Source organism: Dunckerocampus dactyliophorus, chromosome 11, assembly GCF_027744805.1.
Source record: "Dunckerocampus dactyliophorus isolate RoL2022-P2 chromosome 11, RoL_Ddac_1.1, whole genome shotgun sequence".
In the NCBI taxonomy this organism is placed as follows: domain Eukaryota; kingdom Metazoa; phylum Chordata; class Actinopteri; order Syngnathiformes; family Syngnathidae; genus Dunckerocampus; species Dunckerocampus dactyliophorus.
In genome coordinates, this window is record NC_072829.1 from 7,864,611 (window position 1) to 7,885,676 (window position 21,066).

A 21,066-nucleotide genomic window follows, 5' to 3' on the forward strand; every position below is an offset into this window, starting at 1 on the left:
GTTTTGAGGACATGGTTCATCACGTATGCGTCCTCTGTCCCGTGTCCAGAGGTGACGTGCCAAGGTGAGATGGTGCGTGAGCAGCTGAAGCGGCACCAGGCCATGCGGACGTGCACGTCCACCAGCAGGATCCCGCGCATGGATTGCCCCCGCTCGTGCCAGACGGCGGCGCCCCCGGGCGTCTGCTGCGGCGTGACCAAGACTCGAAGGAGGAAGGTGGTGTTCCGCTGCACTGACGGCACCTCGTACTCCGAGGAGATGGAGACGGCCCTGGAGTGCGGCTGCGCCAGGTGCCCGTTGTAACGGCGCCTCGCTCGCACGCGGGCCGCCATCTTGTGAATTTTGGGGCTCTGTTGACAACTGTTGATGAGCGCTGCCGCCATTATTATTATTATTAACACCATTTTTGTTTACACATCCCGTTTGACGGCCGCCAGATTGCTGCAGGAGAAACCACAATGGGGACATGTGTGTGTTTGTGTGCGTGTGTGCGCGCGCGCGTGTGTGTGTGTGTGTTGACAGAGAGAAATATATTGTAAGATACAAGGGAGGAAAAAAAGCATAGAACTTATTTTTATTATGGATTTTCTTCTCTAAAAGATGATAAAGGACTGTTTAAATATGTTGATTATACAATGTGTTACATAGGATGAAAAGTTATTTTGTACCTTATAAGAACAACAAAATAGATTAACATTCCTTCAAAGTATAAGAATTTATATATGTACGTGTAAAGCTATATAGAAATTATACCCTAATCCCATTCATTGTGTATTTTTCCAAGTGTATTTGCATGATCTTTTTGTGCGGGGGTGGCCTTTGGACACTTCAGTTGATGGCCACTAGGGGGAGATCACGTTCAGCAAGGAGGGGGGGGAAAAAGCTAATATTTTGGCCTAAAAAGGGAACCGTATGTGCCTCGCTAACCTGCTTTGGACACCATCCTCACCTTAAAGACACTTTTCCACAGAGATGTATTTTTCTAGCAAGGAATGTTGGTCCATGAAGCTAAAATCAACAATGCCCAAGAAGTCAAGTAGTCGTATAAGCGGCCTAGACGGTATTCCAACTTACTGAAGACTTTTTTTTTTCAAGTGTAGACGGGATTTGATGATATATATTTCACAATATTTTGTGAAATATTTGCCAATTTCCTCTATTGTATGTTTTTTAGGTTTTTTTGGTGGTATGTATTTTTTTTGAGTTTATCGGCCATTGTCGTTAGGACAGCTAAAACAGACATTCCATTCAAGCGTAGCCTGTTGCTCAGCCATAAACAAAGTTTGTTTGGGTTGGGGTTTCTTTTGATCGGAATATTTAGTGAAGTCAATTTCTGTTTGTTTTTTTTTTAATTGTAATTTTTACGTGTCAATTTAAAGGTCATTGTTGTTCACACACCATTTTCCAGAGTTGACTTTCTTCTGATGTGTGATTGGCTTAAACGGCCATTCAGTTACAGGTTTGAGGGCCACCCGTTGAGTTGGCATTCTTTTGATAGAACATCTTTTTTTAAGTATTTTCTACATCACTCACTGTGCATCTCCACATACAATATGTTGTTTTAAAGGAGGAATGAGAAAAAAAAGTGTTGTTTTTTTTTAAATCCAGTTACAATTCTGAACTGTACGTAACCTTTAAGTAAACACAAACAGGAGAGCAATAAACAATATTTTTTATGTTTTATATGAAGACAAGATCATTAGCACCGGTTTCCAGGCTGGTCCGCCAGACCGCAAACTGTGGGTGATGTGCGGTCACCATGGCAACAATAGAGGCAGGTTCTCTCCTGATTACAAACCAGTGCACCAAATGTCAGATGCTTTTTTTGGAAGGTCAGTTGTTTCATATTGCTACTTTAAAAATGCCAAAGCGAGCTGTGTGTGCCTTCAATGGGTCACATGTTAGAATGTGCTCCAAATGCCTATTTCCTTCATTCAAAACATTGCTGCTGCTAAATGTGGGATGGACACAGCAAGGGGTTGTTAGGTGTCTTCTTTTTCAAAGACGTCATCAGAGTCGCCTTCTTGTCCCAAAACTTTTGCAACTACCTTAACTCCACGACATCAACAAAAGTCAACACCAAACTGCAGCGTCGGCAAAAATCAGCTTCCTGTTGTTGATTGACTTGCGGTTATGAACTCAAGGCATGTAAGCGGACTAACACGTAATATTATTAACACTACTGTATTCTTTATTCTACTCTGTTTACAGTCATGTACAAAGTATTGGGACACTTTTCACTCGCAGTATTATCCTCAGTGTTACACAAACGCCTCACACGTTTGCACAACTAAGTCTAAAGCCTGAAGGATCAACTTTTCAATGTGAAGCCAAGACAAAAAAAAAAAAATCAAACATGAAAAAAACCAGTGATTGAAAATGTGGATGCTTATGTTGAATGTTGAAATTAAACTACCATTGAAATATGCTGAACTTCTCTGTCCGATTTCTTCCGATCTCCGCTCCGGTGCTGATGTCCACGAATGCACCACCGCCATTTAGACTCATTGACATGTGATATCAGGATTCTGGATGCTTTTTTTTGTTCTTGCGCATCATTTATGGGGAATTTATTTCTGTTTTTCATTCCGTAATTTGATTTCACCGTGGTTTTTATTTTTGAGTTCATTTGTTACAATTTGTATTAGACTGTATTTGCAGAATTATTTTGCCTAACAAAAATGGGGGAAAACATTACAAATAAGGTATAAGGTATTTATTGATGTTTTGCCGGGAAAATGTATTTTATGGTCCAGCAAAATAACAACGCCGAAAACAAGCGGAAGTCGTGGGCAAGAACACATTTTAGATAAAACCATGAATTTCCCCGCTGTGGGATAAATAAAGTACAAATACAAATACATCAAAGTATATTGACAAAATTAACTCAGATAAATAAATTATGGCTAAAATATGAATATACTGAAATATTATTTCATGTGTATATTAATAAAAATGAATTGAATGCATTTGCGGCAAGTTCTGTAAAATATCTTACAGTACAGTATAACTTTTTATCTTTTTAAATAGAACATTTCTCACTTTGTGTTAATCCACAGTATTTGTTTTCATCATCAAGTCATAGAAATAAATATGTAGATTATGAGGAAACACAAGTGGAAGTAAATTAATGAGAGCCCTCTAAACATGAAATAACACCCCTATAGTCACTTTTACACTCGAAACCCAACTGGAAGTGAATTCAAGTGTTCCTTCAAAGGTGGTCTTGAACTTTCCACCCTAACTGACCTGAAAACCTTGACAACTTGCACACAAGGCCGACGTAACAGGAAATGTTGGGTCAAAGGCATCGCTGTACTTTTCACGACCCCTTCTTGCCGCCGAGCGTCTTTTCACTTGCGGAATGTCAAGGAGGCAAAAATGATGAAGGCGACGCTTTTGTGGATGATGCTTCTTTATGGAGGAAGTAAGTTGTCTTTTTATCTCTCAAAAACTTTTCATCAATGATGACTGACATCTCCCGTTGTGTAGATCGGCAGTTTTTGTCATCGTTACGTAAAAATTGCATCATTTCATACACTATTGCCATGTTTGTCTAGTTCAGGACCGACTGTGTTACTGGTAATATCGGTCACTAAGGGACATGTTAAGAAATTTTACTAAAATGATGACTTTTTTTCCCATCCATTTTCCACTAAATGCTCACATTTCTAACCTTTCTCTCGCATTAATTGACTTTATTCTCATAGTAGTAGATTTTTTTGTACCTTTTAGTCCAAAAAAATCTACTTTATGTTTTAAACTTTATTTTTGCATTTGTTTGTTGTTTACACACATTTACACAATTTTTTTTAAAGCTTTTACTACCGTCCCCTGTATTCACAACCACTAGGGGGCATATTGCATGACTGCACCACTTATATTTATAATTTTTTTTTTAATGGCACGTTTTTTCTAATTATTATTACAACTTTTATTCCCACAGTGTTGTTTTTGTTTGTTTGTTTGTCATGACTAAAATGTACACTTGTAAAATGATGCATTTTTTTCTTCTAATTGTATGACTTTATTCTTGTAATATTTAACTTTTGTAGCATGGCCACAAATCTCCATTTGTATTCTAAGAATTTTAACAATTTAAAAAAATATATATTAACAATATTTTTTGGGTTAAAAATTTGCACTATTGAAAGCTCGCTTCAAATAGCTTATTAAAAATCCAGTCAGATGCTGATATCATGCCCTGTACTACTTCCAGTTACTAGAGGCATATTTCCATGGTGTCTGAGAATTGTTCATTTTGTCTTTGGTATTTTGATATTTACTGTGAGGCGCGTCATGTTAACAAGCATTCGTTGCTCCCAGCAGACGCTAAAACACCAGACGACACTTCCCTCGTGCAGTGGCCAGCAGAGTTAAGCCCACTTCGTAAAGGTGACTCTTTCACCCTCCAGTGCTCGCTGCTCTTTGACCACAACATAAGCATCATGTGTCCAGAGGAGCGCCGTGTCCACTGGCTCAGAGTCGGATCCCATTCAGGCATCGCCCACGCTGAAGGAACGTCAAACGAAGAATGCGACAGGATGCCCAATCCCAAACTATGCGTCTATTCGCTCTTCACCGCTGTTAGCGATGCCTCCGAGAACGCCACCTACTACTGTGCTTTGGCCACCTGTGGCAGCATCGTGTTCGGAAGTGGAACAAAAGTGGACTTTGAAAGTAATTATTTGAGTCTTACAATGTTTCTTTGTTGCTGATAAATGAATAACACAACTTTATGACATCATGGGCATGATGCTTTTCATTTAGTTTGTTTTGCAGGTAACTTCCTGTCAATACTCGTTAGGGCCGCATTGAAAAAAAAACGTCAAAATTACGAGAAAAAATGTACAATGTCATAAGAATAAAGTCACACTGTGCAATGTTAATGCTGAGCAAGAAAAGGCGCATTGGTTCGAGAAAAATGATGTAATGTCACAAGAAGAGAGTCGAAATGTCAAAGCCAAGTTGTCACAAAAAAAAATCGTACTGTTGAAGGTTATGTTATGTAATGTTAATGCAAAACAACAAAGTCGAAATGTCGCGATTGAAACGTTGCAAAAGTTGAGCGAAAAGGACGTAATGTTACATGAAAAAAAGTTGTATTGTTACGACAACAAAGGCAAGATGTCGTAAAGTCGTAATGTTGCCAAGACAAAGTCGTAAGATTACGTTGTGTAATGTTAATGTTATGAGAACGATGTCGCATTTTTGCAATGTTGCAGGCAAAAAGATGTAATGTTGCATGAAAAAAGTCATAATGTTACGAGACCAAAGTCAAGATGTCACAAAAATAAAATCGTACTGTTGAACACGAGGTTACGTTATGTAATGTATTAATGTAACAAAGTCGAAATATTGCGATAGAAAAGCAGCACAAGTTGTGAGCAAAAAATGAAATGTCACAAGAATAAAGTCGTAATGTTGCGTGATCTAACATCGGCGCTAAAGACCAATGCTGCGATAGAAAAGTTGCAAAAGTTGAGAGAATAAGATGTAATGTCACATGAAAAAAGTTGTATTTCTACGACAACAAAGGCAAGATGTCACAAGAATAAAGTCGTAATGTCATGTTAGTGTTAAGAGAACGATGTCGCATTTTTGCAACAGTGAACTCGCACTGTTGCGGGCAAAAAGATGTAATGTCACGAGAAAAAAGTCGAAATGTTACGAGAATGAAGCTATGTAATGTTAATGCAAAAGAACAAAGTCGGAATGTTGAGATAGAAATGTGGCAAAACTTGCATGAAAAAAGACGTAATGTCACATGAAAAAAGTCATAATGTTATGAGACAAAAGCCAAGATGTCACAAGAATAAATAATATTGCGAAGACAAAGTTGTAATGTTACGTGACATTTATGTTATGTTTAAGAACTCATTTCGAGCTGTGTGATATTCCATTCCATTTTCCTCCGCTTTTCCGGGTCCGGGTCACGGGGGCAGCAGTCTTAGTAGGGAAGCCCAGACTTCCCGGTCCCCAACCACCTCCTCCAGCTCCACCGGGAGGACACCAAGGCGTTCCCAGGCCAGCTGTGAGACATAATCCCTCCAGTGTGTCCTTGGTCTTCCCCGGGGCCTTCTCCCAGCTGGGCATGCCCGAAACACATCACTAGGGAGGCGTCCGGGAGGCATCCGGACTAGATGCCCGAGCCACCTCAACTGGCTCCTCTCGATGTGAAGGAGCAGCGGCTCTACTCTGAGCTCCTCCCGGATGACCGAGCTCCTCACCCTGTCTCATAGGGTGAGTCCCGCTACCCTACGAAGAAAACTAATTTCAGCCGCTTGTATCCGCAATCTCGTTCTTTCGGTCACGACCCAAAGCTCATGACCATAAGTGAGGGTGGGAACATAGATCGAACGGTAAATTGAGAGCTTTGCCTTCCGGCTCAGCTCTCTCTTCACCACGACGGTCCAGTACAGCAACCGCAGAGGATGCGCCGATCCGCCTATCGACCTCACGCTCCAACCTTCCCTCACTCGTGAACAAGACCCCGAGATACTTGAACTCCTTCACCTGGGGCAGGACCTCATTCCCAACCCGGAGGGAGCAAGCCACCCTTTTCCGACTGAGAACCATGGCCTCGGATTTGGAGGTGCTCAGTCTCATTCCAGAAGCTTCACTCTCAAATGCAAACCGTTCCAGTAAACGCTGCAGGTCACAGCTGGATGAGGCCATCAGGACCACATCGTCTGCAAATAGCAGAGATTAGATCCTAATGCCCCCGAACTGGACTCCCTCGACACCTTGGCTGCGCCTAGAAATTCTGTCCATGAAAATGACGAACAGAATCGGTGACAAAGGGCAGCCTTGGCGGAGGCCAACGTTCACCAGAAACAGGCTTGACTTACTGCTGGCAATGCGAACCAGGCTCCTGCTCCGGTTGTACAAGGACTGAATGGCATGTAGTAGCGTGCCACCAATCCCATACTCCCGGAGCACCTCCCACAGGACACCGCGAGGGACACGGTCGAATGCCTTTTCCAGGTCCACAAAGCACATGTAGACCGGTTGGGCAAACTCCCAAGTACCCTCCAGTACCCTTGCAAGGGTGTAGAGCTGGTCCAGTGTTCCGCGACCAGGACAAACACCACATTGCACCTCCTGTAGCCGAGGTTCGATTAACGGTCGTACCCTTCTCTCCAGCACCCTGGAATAGACTTTCCCAGGGAGACTGAGGAGTGTGATCCCCCTGTAGTTGGAACACACCCTCCGGTCACCCTTCTTGAAAAGGGGGACCACCACCCCAGTCTGCCAATCCAGAGGTACTGTTCCCGACTTCCACGCAATGTTGAAGAGACGTGTCAGCCAAGACAGTCCCTCAACATCCAGAGCCTTGAGGAATTCAGGGCGAAACTCGTCCACCCCCGGAGCTTTGCCACTGGGGAGCGTTTTGACTACCCCAGATACCTCAGCCACAATGATGGAACTGTCCGCGTTCGTGTCCTCAGCCTCTGCTTCCTCTATGGAAGGTATGTCAGTGGGATTGAGAAGGGCCTCAAAGTATTCCTTCCACCGCCCAACTATATCCTCAGTCGAGGTCAGCAGGCCCCCGTCCCCACTGTAAACAGTGTGGACCGGCTTCCCCTTTCTGAGGCGCCGGACGGTTTGCCAGAACCTCTTTGAGGCCGACCGAAAGAGAGGGGCTGAGCTGTCAACTGTGTGATATTGTTGCGAGAAAAAATTTTGCGAAGACACGGTTGTGATATTACAAGAAGAAAGTCATAATATCACAAACCAAAAGTCCGAATTTTAGGACAACAAAGTCGTAACTTTGCGACGGTAAAGTCGCAACGTTATGAGAACAAAGACGTAAAGTCTCGAGAAAGAAGTCGTAATGTTACAAGAACAACATCATAATAAGAAACGACTCTAATTCATGAGAACTGAGTTGTGTTATGAGAGAGAAAACTCGTAATGGCGCAAACACAAAGTGTTTATAAAGACAAATTCACAACAACAGAGTTTTATTCGTTAAAAAAAACTCATAATGTTACAGTTTGTTGGATGTCCAGCACAGACAATAATACAAGAACAACATTTGAATATTACGACAATAAAGTTAGATAAAGTTGTACTATTATGAGAGAAAAAAACCTGTAATGGCACAAGAATAAAGTCAGAATGTTCCAATTTTATGAGCGCAAATTTGCAGCATTGCGAGTAGTATTAGTATTAGTATTAGTATTAGTATTAGAAAGAGAACACAGTCAAAATATTACCACATAAAGTCAGAATATTATGGGAACAAAGTAAGTAAAAGACAAAACATGTAATGTTAGCAAAAAAATGTTACGATATGTTCGCGTTAAGCACGTCCACTCATTGCCTCCTTCAGCTTGTTTTGGACTAACCCAACCTTTCCTGTTTGTTACTCTAGAAAGGGAGGCGCGCTTCATTGAAGGTTGTCTCCTCCTTTTGTCTGCCATCTTGGCTTTAAGTCTGTTCATCATCGCCGTTCTCATAAACGTCATCATCAAAAATAAGACAGGTAATGTAACTCTCGGACTTTTCTTCATTCATTCATTCATTAATGGACTTTTTTTCCATTCCTTTCAGGCTCGGTTTCATCGCAAAGCAAGAACCCAACTGGTTATCCAGCCTTAAATGTTTGCATTTGTATATTTCCCTTTCAATTTCATGTTCTATATTCTTCATTCTAGCATGTTTTTATCCCCAGAGAGATGAGGACGCTTGTCTTAACACCGCTGTGGTCTTTACCACGATGGAAACTGGAACAAGGGATGCAGTGGAGAGAAGGAGGGTTCACTTTGACAAAAAGACTCATGACTAAATAATATAGCAAGTCATGTTTTTTCCATCCGTCTGTCCACTTTCTTTCATTTATCGGGGTCCAAAATTTTCTGTCAGCCCTTCCAGTTCCAGCAGGAATATTATCCTTTGATATAAGAAAAAGAATCTGTAAGTAGAGAAAGAAAGTTTGAAAGTATTGGTCATGGGTCGCCAACCGGTCGATCGTGAGCTACTAGTGGATCTTTGGGACTTTGCCGGGACATCAATGCCCTCACGTACCGGAGAGCGACCAACAGGTACACATTTTGTCCACTGAACACGCCCGTACGCCTCGCCGCTATACAGGCAGCAACCCGCAAGCCCCAGCAAGTAGCCTGGTCCCCAAAACCCGGCCGGAGGTACGCCAGTACACCAGCTAGCCTCGTACACATACTCTCCCCCCCATGCTAGCAAAAAGGTCGAGTGAGAGAAGGAGGGAGTGACAGAGCGCATGCAGCAATGTGCCTGCACACACAACAGTAATTATGGCACGTTAATAGGGCTCAAAATCTGCCTTTGCTCCCTCAAATTTAAGGCACAAATATAACTCAGAGACCGAGACCAAGGAGCTGAATGCTTTGCCTTCTCTGGTTTGTATTAAGCACTGGTCTCCCTTGCGATGCAACGAGGGAAGAAACGCTGTGCATGTCGCAACCATCCCCTACACTGATCAGGGACCTCTCATTTTGAGCCCGATGCTCATGCACTCTCTACCTGCAAGCAGAGAAAAAGTCATCAATAGGATTGAGGAAAGGAGAGTAAGACGGCCATAACACCTCCTTGGATGATTAGTGAACCAGGCCCACATAGTTATATTGCCCCCATGCTGGCGTGGGACATCCACCGTAGCTAGGTGGCCAATAATATCACGGCCACGTTTTTGGCCTTTGAGGGGTCTGGTTTGCCAATGCCATTAGTCTCCACAGTAGACTTTAAAAACAGTCATATAGAAGAGTCATAGAGTAACCGAAAATGACATAGCGAAGTTGTATGTTCTCAAGTTCAGTATCTGGGTCACTAGTCCAGTGGTACATAAACGTCTCAGCCTACGCAAGGGGGTATTTGAGAGGAAGGGAAGGGTAAAATCATTTAACTAGACTTATTAAAATGTTACAGTAAAACCACAGTATTAGATAGATCTGCTTGTGCTTGGGGGGCACTGACTGCAGCGCTTTGATTACATATGTTATATTCTTCAAAATAAAGATAATTGTATCATGCAGTAAGCTACAGTTTTGCTGGTACAGTTTTTAGGCAAAATGTTGAATGGGTCATAATGACAGGATGACAGGATTTCCCCGTCAAGACGTTTCCCCGCCACCAGAAGTAGATTCCTCGTCAAGCATTCGCCTACAAATATGGCAAGACGTTTCTCTGTTGGTATCGAGTCATTTTCCCGTCAACATCGAGTCGTCAGACTACAAGACACAAATTGATATAAATTGAAGAGTGTCATCGTCATCCGCACCAACAGCAATGTGGAGGGCTTCAACAAGCAGGCTCGCCGCGACAGACAACCCTTCTACCTTCTGGTGAGGCCACTTAGTGAGGAGTCGAGGATGGTTTGACTCCAGGTCCACGTCGTCAGCAAAGACAGACTCCGACGGCATCAAAAGAAAAACTTCATCCACCTCCAGGGGCCCCTCAACAGATTGTGGACTTGCCGGTTGCCGCTTGGACTACTGTGATTCCTTGTATTGTGGTTTGGGTCAGTCCATACGTCGTCTCCAGCTGGTTCAAAATTAAGCTGCCTGCCTGTTAACTGGCACCAAGAGACGGGAACATATAACCCCAATCCTGGCCTCGTTACACTGGTTACCCGTGACTTACAGGATCCAGTTCAAAATTCTTCTTTTGGTTTTTAAATCGCTGAATGGTCTGGCTCCCTCATACTTATCTGACTTACTGACCGTTTATGTTCCTGCTAGAACTATGAGGTCCAGCTCACAGCTCCTTTTAACTTTGGGCGGTTAACTGTTGGAAATGTGCTATATAAATAGATTTGACCTTGACCTTGACCTTGACCTTGAGAAGCGGCATAGAAGATGGATGGATGGATGGGTTTACACCGTTTTAAGAATGTACATACATGCGTGAGCCAAACCATTGCAGAAAAACTGTAAGTGAACAAAACATTTTTTTATTAAACCATCTATGGAAATACATTCATTTCACTCTAATTTTGAAAACTTCAGAAAATTATAATAAAAATCATGTTCTAGCTTCACATTTATTTAAATTGCTTTCTTTGCTTACAATTTTCTCCCTCCGGATTCATCACCACAATTTCTCATCCCAATGAATTCGAAAATAAATAAAATAACGTGAAAAAATATGATTTTGTATATTATAATAAAAATCACATTTGTAAAAAATGTTATCTATTTATTTTAATTACTAGTTTGTTATTATTTTCATCCTGAGATTGAAAAACTCCACCATCAACATTGTTTCTTACTACATTCCATTAATTATAAACAATGTATTTCCAAATTTAGTGGGTTTATTCATTAGCATAAAATAGATTTGTTTTCATTTAGAGTGTTTTTTCTTCATTGGACAAAAACAGCGTTGATTTCCTCTGTGCTGCCATCACTTCTTTTCTGCAATTCTACAAATAAAACCTCCGAGGTGCTGTCATCAAACGCCCCAAAACATTCTCAAAATATATAACAAACATTTCTTCCATCATTGTGAAACGACCAGGCTTTGTTTCCATTGCAGAGAGAGAAACAGATGAGACGGCGTGTCTTCTAAGTGACACAAGCTGCAGCAAGCAGATAAAGTTGTCAAGCAACTTGTCTGTACAAAGATCCAGCAACAGTTTAATACTAGCCATGTCTAACAATTGCACATATTTTGTCATGAATTTAGCATGCCCCTCGTGTCTTCATGCATTGTCATAAGGTGCCACACCAATGACAACAACTACAGTATATGTTGTGAAGGTATAAAGCATGTTGAACAGCAGCATGACAGACGGAAGCTGCGGCGGGCCTTTGACCAACCACTCAGCCTGTTTACTCAGAAGAGCGTTCAAGGGCAGGAAATGTGAGGGGGGGCTTAAAGTTGAGGTAAAGCACAGAAGATATTCATGTTTGTCTGAGTAAATGTCATGATTACTTTTAATAGTGTGGACACTTTTGGACAAGGACTATTCAACTACATTTTTAATCAATTTTACCCAGTTACAAAGCCAGACTTGAACACGAGCTACTACCTGTTTTTCAAGTGTACAGGCGATGCGCCCTTAAAGAGTACCTTAGTACCTTTTACGTACTCTCAATATAGGCGGTCCTTGTTTTATGACGTTGTGTGTTACGATGTTTTGTGCTTACGACACGCTTGCATCAATTATTAATACTGTGCAAATAGAAAAAGAGAGCTAGGCGGAATAAGACAGCCGCATGTCGCTACACTGAGAAAGGACAACACAAATCCGTACCTTTCCACATCCACATTAACCATCAAAGTCTACCAAGATCATGCATGTAGACGCAGTGGAAAACTTTATTACTATATTTTATTTTGGGCATCCCGTTTTGAAGAAGTGGTTAGTAGCGAATGTCTGATTGCTTTGACCGGTGTGAGTGTTCTGATCCACATTCCAGCACAGTACACTGTCCTCTTTCAAGCACACTTGGACGAGGTGGGGCATTGTCCATGCAAGAATAAGCTGCGGTAATACAGTGCTGTGCCATGAAATGCCACTTGAGTGGGGAAAAGAAGTACTTGGTCCCTTGCTGATTTCCTTACGACAGGGGTGTCCCACCGAGTCCACATAGTGGAAAATGAAAGGATATTTTGTAAAGCAACGCATGTAGATATGCTCAGAACTTTTTTTTAAACTCATCTCAGCTTTTTGATATACTGTAGGTGAAAAAGCTTATTAATATCAACTTAGCTTTTTGCTTTTTTTTCATTGTTGTCGTTTTTTTATTTTTAATTTTCCAAATATTCCGTCTTTCTTCTAAAATAATCTTCATAAATGTTCTCCTTGTAATATTATGACTTTATTCCAATATTATTTTGACTTTATTTCCATAAAATTTGAACTTTTTCTCCAACCTAATTTTCCAAAAATTACACACTTTTTATTTCTCATAATATTATGACTTATGAAAGAAATTATTTAATATTTAAATTATATACGACTAAAATGACATTATTTTTCCTCATATTGCGAGATTATTCTTGTAAAATTGTGATTTTTTTAAATTTCTGCTGCTTTTTAAAAATGTTTCAAGTATTTAAACTTTCGCCAATTTTTTTCTCGTAATTATGACTTTATTCCCAGAATATTTTAACTTTATTCTCGTAATATTATTGCTTTTTTCCACAAATTCAGTTCCAAAAAATTCAGTTTTCTTTTTTCATAATATTAGGACTTTCTCTCATAGTCCAATTTTCCGCTACTAAAATAATGTTGTTTTTATGTTATTCTCGAAAACTTTTGATTTTTTTTCTCGTTAAATTCCAACTTTTATGTTTCATGCTTGTAAGATTTTTCCCTTTTTTTTTTTAGTTCTCTTGTTAACTCATATTTTTAGAACGTGCCTCTGAGTGTGCTTTCGAGATGTCTTGAGTGTCGCTTTGGCCTTAATTTTCATCATTTCAACCTTCCTCTACAAAAAGATGAGGACAAAAAAGTGTTTTTGCTGCAAAGTTAAGAGAAAATGTACATTAGTTAAGAGAAAATGAGCATTACCAATCATCATTAGATGCTTGTTTTATGCTTTGTCTTTCAGCTGGCCCACAAACACTCAATGAAAGGTCCAGTCGCATCAGCAGTCTCTTGTGTAAAGAAGTAAAGCTATTACAAATAATGAAACATGGGCTTTAGTCATGACATTAAAATCCATAGGACATTTTATTCTGTGTTTTCATGTGTTCTTACATGTTGTATGTTACATGTGTTACAGTATAAAATACATGCTGTTATTTCTGAAATGTGACACTCGTCGTATAAAAGTATATACAGTATGTTTTTTTTTATTTTATAATGGTTTGGCACATGAGAAAGTGGAAAGAAAATGTAGCTGTCTTTAACCACATGTTCATTTATCAACAAGTATATTACACAACACAGCAGCAACAGAACCAATGTTGTAATAGCAATAAGGGGCAAACTGCATATCCAGCATTAAAACTGCTGATGGGTTCATTGTAAACAACAGTACAGCAAGTGTAACACGCAGGAGTTTCACACCAACAGCTGAGTTTTACATTTATGTTTTACAAGAGCATGCAGAAGTAGATAAAGCCGATGGTTATGTTGTTACATTCTGGCTGTGCAGGCCTTGCTAGCCAACCAGTTAAACAGTTCCCGAAAGGAGATGAAAGAGGCAGGTCTTTCTTCTTTAGCCTTTATAGGATTTTGTGAAACTGTAATACAATACAGAACTTAAATAAGAACAGAACAATAAAACTCTCTTGAATCTTGAATCACAAAGGTTGGCCACATGTAGAATTAACAACAAGAATAAAGTTAAAGCTCCATAGGCAAAAATACCAAAGGGAAAGCTGGCTTAGCCTACTAGGGGTACACCAGCTACCATTGCACAAGACTACTTAATATGAAAAAACACAAACTGCACTTACAGACGTTGCTTTAGCTGTAGGAACAAGGAAAGACAGGGTAGTGTAACTGGAAACCGAACATGAAGGGCAGGAGTGTAAGTATTCACTGAGAAAAAGTCAATGAGAGCAGCGATAGGAATAGACAACTGACGAGTCACGTTAACGTAATGTTGAGAAAAAAGAGAAAATGACCCGTATGTACAATAGGGACCATTGCTTAATACGTCCACAAGGGGGTGCCATTACACAAGAAAACATAGGCTCTGCTCAGGAGACTGAACACTCCCCGCATGGGGTCTTTAGAGATCCCACACTAAACAGTCTTTGTGGAAAGAAGCAGCACCAGGTTGACGACAGGTCGAAAGAAAGTCTTTCTGATTCCATCTTTGACGACCGCTACCTCGACTTTCCGGACCAATCCATCTTCTCCTGGAAAAGTCTTAGTGACAATGCCCACAGGCCATTCGTTCCTCTTTGCCTGATTGTCCTTCAGGAGGATGACATCACCTTCATGAATATTAGGCCTTTTGTCTTGCCATTTGTTGCGAAGCTGCAACGTTTTGAGGTATTCGCACTTCCACCTGTTCCAAAAGGTGTCGGCCAGGCTCTGCACTTGCTTCCACTCTTCTTTGAAAAGATCTGCTTCCTCAAGATTGCAAGGGGGAGGAGGAGTGGAGCCTGTTTTTTGGGTCAAAAGCATTGCTGGTGTGAGGATGAGGGGATATTCGGGATCTGATGACACTGGGATGAGGGGTCTTGCATTCATGACTGCCATGACCTCCGCCATGAGGGTGGTGAGGACTTCATGGGTAAGCTGAGATTTCTTCTGTTCAAGCAGAATGAAGTCTAGAATGCGGCGGGCGATGCCAATCATGCGCTCCCATGCGCCACCCGTGTGAGACGCGTGGGGAGTATTGAAGACCCAGGAGCAGCTCTGGGTGCTGAGGAATTTCTCTACTGCATCGGCGCTCTGAATTGGTTTGTCCATATTCAGTTCTCGAGAGGCACCGACGAAATTGGTCCCACGGTCAGACCGTATTTGTTTGACGGGGCCCCTAACAGCGAAGAACCTCCGCAAGGCGTTGATGAAGCTGCTGGAACTCATGGCCTCGATCACTTCGATATGTACTGCCCTTGAAGACATACATGAAAACATTACAGCCCATCTTTTGGAGTTGGAAAGTCCCCCTCTTGTGCGTCGTGAGATGACGTCCCATGGTCCGAAGATGTCAACGCCGACATAGGTGAAGGGAGGTGCTACCTGCAGACGTTCAGCTGGTAAGTTCGCCATTTGTTGAAGTTCTGTGTTTCCTCGTAACCTTCTACAGATGACACACTTGAAAAGTATGCTGGTGATGCAGCGTCTTCCCCCGACTAGCCAAAATCCAGCAGCTCGGACAGCTCCTTCGGTGAAGTGTCTTCCTTGATGTTTCACAACTTTGTGATAGTGGCGCACCAGCAGGGTTGCCAGGTGATTGTGCCCAGGGATGATGATGGGTTGAGTCTCGTCAGTGCTCAGGCCTGACTGCCGTATACGGCCTCCGACCCTCAAAAGTCCGTTTGAGTCTATCACAGGGTGAAGCTTCTTTAGATTGCTGGACGATGGGATGTTAAGTCCCGAATACACACACTCGAGCTCTTCTTCATAGCAGTTATTCTGGACACTCTTCAAGATGCACACCTTCGCCCTAGACAACTCTTCCTCCGTTGGGCGACAGAAGTGCCAGCCCTGGCACTTGCCTTGGATGGAGTGGGAGAAAGACCGAGCCACATGGATCAAGTGTGCTACTGCGGTGACAAGGTTGTTGAACTCAGAGAAGCGTTCAAAGCGTAGCGGGTTGATCGCATTTCCAGTGGCACAGGTGAGACTTGTGGTCACTTGGGGACGTATCTCCGAGTCGGACGCGGGATCGATTAGGTCAAAAGTCTGTTGTAGTTCAAATGAGTGCGCTGGAGTATTTTGTAGAAAAGTGGATCCTGTGAACCATATCGTGCTGTTCAGGACAGCTGGAGTCACAGATCTCGATCCAATATCGGCTGGGTTGAGGTCAGTGTGAACATACTTCCACTGGCCAGAGCATGGTGACTGGAGGATTCGCTGGACTCTATTGTGGACATAGACATAGAACCTCCTTGATTGGTTGTGGATGTACCCTAGTACAACTTTGCTATCAGTATAGTATGTTATGTCGTCAAATGTCTCGTCCATCTCTGCGACTATCATCTCGGCTATCTCTACTGCGAGTACAGCGGCACACAGTTCGAGCCTGGGAATAGTAAGATCGGGCTGTGGAGCCAGCTTTGTCTTGCCGAACACGAAGCCAACCGCAGTTTGTTCATCTTTGTTTGTCACCCTAATGTAGGCTACAGCTGCTATTGCTTTCACTGATGCGTCTGCAAAGACACAGAGTTCTCTTGTTTGGGCCCCTGCTGTGGAGAAGGGTGTGTAGCAGCGTGGTATCTGTAATTTTGTTAGGTCGTGGAGAGACTCTCTCCAGCTGGTCCACTCAGTCTCCATGTCTCTTGGAAGTGGCGAGTCCCAATCTTCTGCTTGAGTGGTGAGGGCTCTCAGTATCAGTCTTCCTCGAACAGAGACAGGTGCGAGGAAGCCTAGGGGATCATAGAGACTGTTCACTGTGGACAACACCCCTCTGCGAGTAAATGGCTTCTGGCTCTCTGCAATCTGGAAGGTGAAGGAGTCTGTGCACATATTCCACGACAAACCCAGGCTACGTTGGACGGGTAGGTCATCAACAAAGAGGTCGAAGTCTCCGACATCCTTGCTGCGGTCCTCTGGGGGGAATGCATCTATGACAGCAGGGCGATTTGATGCAATTTTGTGCAGTCTGAGGTTGGAGGCCGCAAGCATCTCCTGAGCTCGCCGGAGAACACTAACAGCTTCTTCTTCAGTGTTGAAGGACTTGAGTGCATCATCCACGTAGAACTCGCGGTCGATCAGTTCTCTTGCGTCACTGCCATAGTCCGCTTCTGCTTTTTTGGCAGCTCTCCGTAGGCCGTACACAGCCACGGCCGGGGACGGGCTGTTGCCAAAAAGGTGGACCCTCATTCTGTAGTCCACAATGTCGGAGTTAAGGTCATTGTTCCTGAACCATAGGAAGCGGAGAAAGTCCCTGTGGTCTTCCCTCACAATGAAGCAGTGGAACATGTGCTCGATGTCTGCAGTGATGGCTACCTGCTCTTTCCTGAACCTCATGAGTACGCCCAGCAGACTGTTGTTAAGGTCGGGGCCTTTGAGCAGGACGTCGTTGAGTGACACCCCTTCACATGGTGCACTTGAGTCGAAGACTACACGGATCCTGTCAGGCTTTTTGGGATGGTATACTCCAAAGAGCGGTAGATACCAGCGCTCTTGTCCGTCTCGTAGGGGCGGTGCGGCCTCCGCATGTTCTCTCCTGAACAGGTTCTCCATGAACTCTAGAAAGTGAGCCTTCATCTGAGGACGTTTTTCCAGGGTGCGTCTGAGTGAGAGCAGGCGGTCTTGTGCTTGTTTCCTATTGTCAGGCAGCCGTGGTCTTGGAGAACGGAAAGGTAAGGGCCCCACCCAGCTGTTGGAGCTATCTTGATGGAACTCACTGTCCATGATCTGGAGGAATCTGATGTCTTCTAATGATGGTGCGAGGTGATGGTCATTGGCTGTTTGTGCAAAGACGTTCTGCCCCAAGCTGTTTCTGCTGAACAGTGTGGAGGTGGGTGCGGGTCGGTATTGCGGTGTAGATGAGTGACTGAACTTCTCCTTGACCCTGATATGGTTAGTGCATGGCTGCAGATGGCTTGTGCGACCATTCTCTAGGATGCATGTCTTGTAGCTGCTCACCTGAGATGGTCTGTGGGCACCGCGGAGACATACATCACCAATGATGACCCAGCCTAGGTCCAGCCTTTGGGCGAATGGAGCATTGCCTAGACTGCTGATCTGGTCGCGTACTTTGTGCACCCTCAATATATCTCTGCCTAGCAAGAGGAGTATGTTGGCATTCGGATCAAGTGGAGGTATTTTGTTGGCGATCCGCTTCAGGTGGGTGTGGTGGTAGGGTGCATCTGGAGTAGGTATCTCGGAGCGGTTGTTGGGGAGTTGGTTGCACTCGAGAAGCGTTGGCAGGGGAATGCTCAAACTTTGATCGATTGACTCCACCATGTAACCTTTGGCTCTCCTCCCCGCAGTCTCTTTAAGCCCAGCGCACGTTTTTAGTGTGTATGGGTAGGAGCACCCTGAAACCTTGAAGAGATCAAAAAACTGAGAGCGTACGAGGGAGCGGTTGCTCTGTTCGTCGAGTACTGCATACATTTTCCTGGACTTCTCTCTGTGTCCAGTTGGGTAAACGTTGACAAGGCATATTTTGGCACATGCTCTCGCGCTGAGTCCTTCGCCACACACCTGAGTGCAAGCTGAAGTGATGTCTTGCCTAGAAATGTGATCCACTTTGTCTTCCTCCTCCCAGTGCTCTGAAGTCGGGGTTGACATTTTAGACCTCCGGGCAGAGAGTCCAGGGTGGAGGGCTGCAACATGGTTTATGCTCTCACATTCTGAGCACCTTATGTCGGCTGAGCAGTTCCTGGCAAGGTGCTGAGTGGAGGAGCAGTATCGGAAGCAGATGGAGTGTTCCTTTAGAAGCTGTTGACGTTCTTCCAAACTCCTTTCTCTAAAGCCTCTACATTTCGCCAAAGGATGAGGTTTGTTGTGAATGGGGCAATATTTGTTTGGGTCACCACTTTCGTTGTCTTCTCCATCTACTGCTGGGGAAGCTTGAGTCTTGTGAACATGCACGGATGTTTTCGGAGATCTCTCCCATGCATTCTTTCCTCCAGTAGAGTAATGGCTGAAGTTGAAGCTGGGGTCTGTACGAGTTTTTGCCTCCATACGGATGAGGTCTACAAACACAGAAAAGGGTGGGAAGCTGACTTGATGTTCACGCTTGTACTTTGAACCGAGTGATATCCACTTCTCTTGTATGTTGTGTGGGAGTTTCTCCACGATAGGATTAATTCCTCTTGAGGTGTCCAGGTAAGATAGGCCTGGGAGATGTCCGTCTCGTTTCGCGGCTTCCATCTCTGACAGCAGATCTGCAAGATCCCGTAGCTTCTGTGGATCCTTCATGGTAATTCTAGGGAAGCTTTCTAGTTTACTGAAGAGAGCGTGCTCGACGGCCTCAGGTGAGCCGAACGTTTCATCAAGCCGTTCCCATGCCATCACCAGTCCAAGGGGTGGATTTCTGACGTTTACTGCTGCTATTCTTTTCACCTGCTCGGCTGACTCCTTTCCAAGGTACTTACTTAGCAGGTTTAGTTCTTCCCTCTCAGTTAGGTCCAAGTCGATGATCGCACTTCGGAAAGAGATTTTCCAGGCCCAGTAGTTTAGTGGCTGCTCGTCATATGTTGTGAGCCCCGAGGTCACCAGCCTACTGCGGGCAAGATATCTGGCAAGATCGTTTGTGATTTCAGGTTTGCTCTGTCTAGTTTCATGGAGCATCTCATGCGGTGACTGCTGGATGTGGATCAGTGGCTGCCGATCAGTGTTCCGGCAGCTGGGTTTGTAGGAGATTCCATCTACTAACTGCTGAATGGGAGATGATGGGCCACTCTTCTGTGGAGAGGGAGCCTGAGATGTGTAATGAGGCACATTGCAGGTAGAGGTGGCAGCTTGCTCGTTCTTCGGGTTACATTTTGTTGATTCAACAGCTTTATTTCTGTCAATAACAAATGGTAGCTCACACATGCTGAGTGGCACTGAGTGTAAGCTGGATTGCTCTGACACATAGGCGGCAGTGCGTTGATATTGTCTGTTTGAAAGAACTTGACTGTTGGCTTCGCTGCATATTTCTAATTTTTCAAAATCTGATGCCACGTCCATTAACCCTGCTTGCAATGTGTTTGCCTCTGCTAGGGCTGCGTCCATTTCTTTCTCTTCTTTAAGTGCATCAAGAGTAGCTTGGATGCGAGCCTGCTCAACTTTCAGTTCAATTTCCTTTTTTGAATGAGCTACTCTAGCCTGTGCCGCTTCGGCTTTTGCTTTTGCTATGGCAACGGCAAGATTAGCTTTTGTTGAGCCGCTTGATGAACGGGATGCATGTGAGCTCGTAGATCGCCCATTTTCATTTTTAGATGTGTTAGTTCCTTCCATGTTGCCTTAATAAATCGGTAGTCAAAGGGTCAATATGACGTGGGTATAAGGGGGTTAGCCACTTAGCTCTTCTTGGCGGTGTAGTTGGAGGGCTGTCTTCTTCACCGTTAGCTGAGTAGCCGTCTTTTCACTGTGCAGGCCTTGCTAGCCAACCAGTTAAACAGTTCCCGAAAGGAGATGAAAGAGGCAGGTCTTTCTTCTTTAGCCTTTATAGGATTTTGTGAAACTGTAATACAATACAGAACTTAAATAAGAACAGAACAATAAAACTCTCTTGAATCTTGAATCACAAAGGTTGGCCACATGTAGAATTAACAACAAGAATAAAGTTAAAGCTCCATAGGCAAAAATACCAAAGGGAAAGCTGGCTTAGCCTACTAGGGGTACACCAGCTACCATTGCACAAGACTACTTAATATGAAAAAACACAAACTGCACTTACAGACGTTGCTTTAGCTGTAGGAACAAGGAAAGACAGGGTAGTGTAACTGGAAACCGAACATGAAGGGCAGGAGTGTAAGTATTCACTGAGAAAAAGTCAATGAGAGCAGCGA

The 21,066-nt window shown here is 43.4% G+C and overlaps 2 protein-coding genes across 4 annotated transcripts in view; one reads left to right on the forward strand and one right to left on the reverse strand.

The window, feature by feature from the left end:
- slit3 (slit homolog 3 (Drosophila)) overlaps window positions 1-2,427 on the forward strand; it is a 292,011-nt gene extending 289,584 nt beyond the window's left edge. For all 3 annotated transcript variants that reach the window (XM_054792929.1, XM_054792930.1, XM_054792931.1), the window contains one exon: window positions 50-2,427. In XM_054792929.1, coding sequence (XP_054648904.1) covers window positions 50-303 — 254 coding nt within the window. In that variant the 3' untranslated portion in view covers window positions 304-2,427. The remainder of the gene's footprint in view (window positions 1-49) is intronic.
- An 11,305-nt stretch (window positions 2,428-13,732) lies between these two features.
- Window positions 13,733-21,033, reverse strand: LOC129190305 (uncharacterized). Its single transcript, XM_054792878.1, has 3 exons — window positions 20,955-21,033; window positions 14,395-20,738; window positions 13,733-14,178 (listed from the first exon to the last, which is right to left on the reverse strand). The coding sequence occupies exon 2, from the start codon at window positions 20,510-20,512 to the stop codon at window positions 14,687-14,689; it is 5,826 nt and encodes a 1,941-aa protein (XP_054648853.1). The 5' UTR covers window positions 20,513-20,738; window positions 20,955-21,033; the 3' UTR covers window positions 13,733-14,178; window positions 14,395-14,686.
- Window positions 21,034-21,066: the final 33 nt, after the last annotated feature.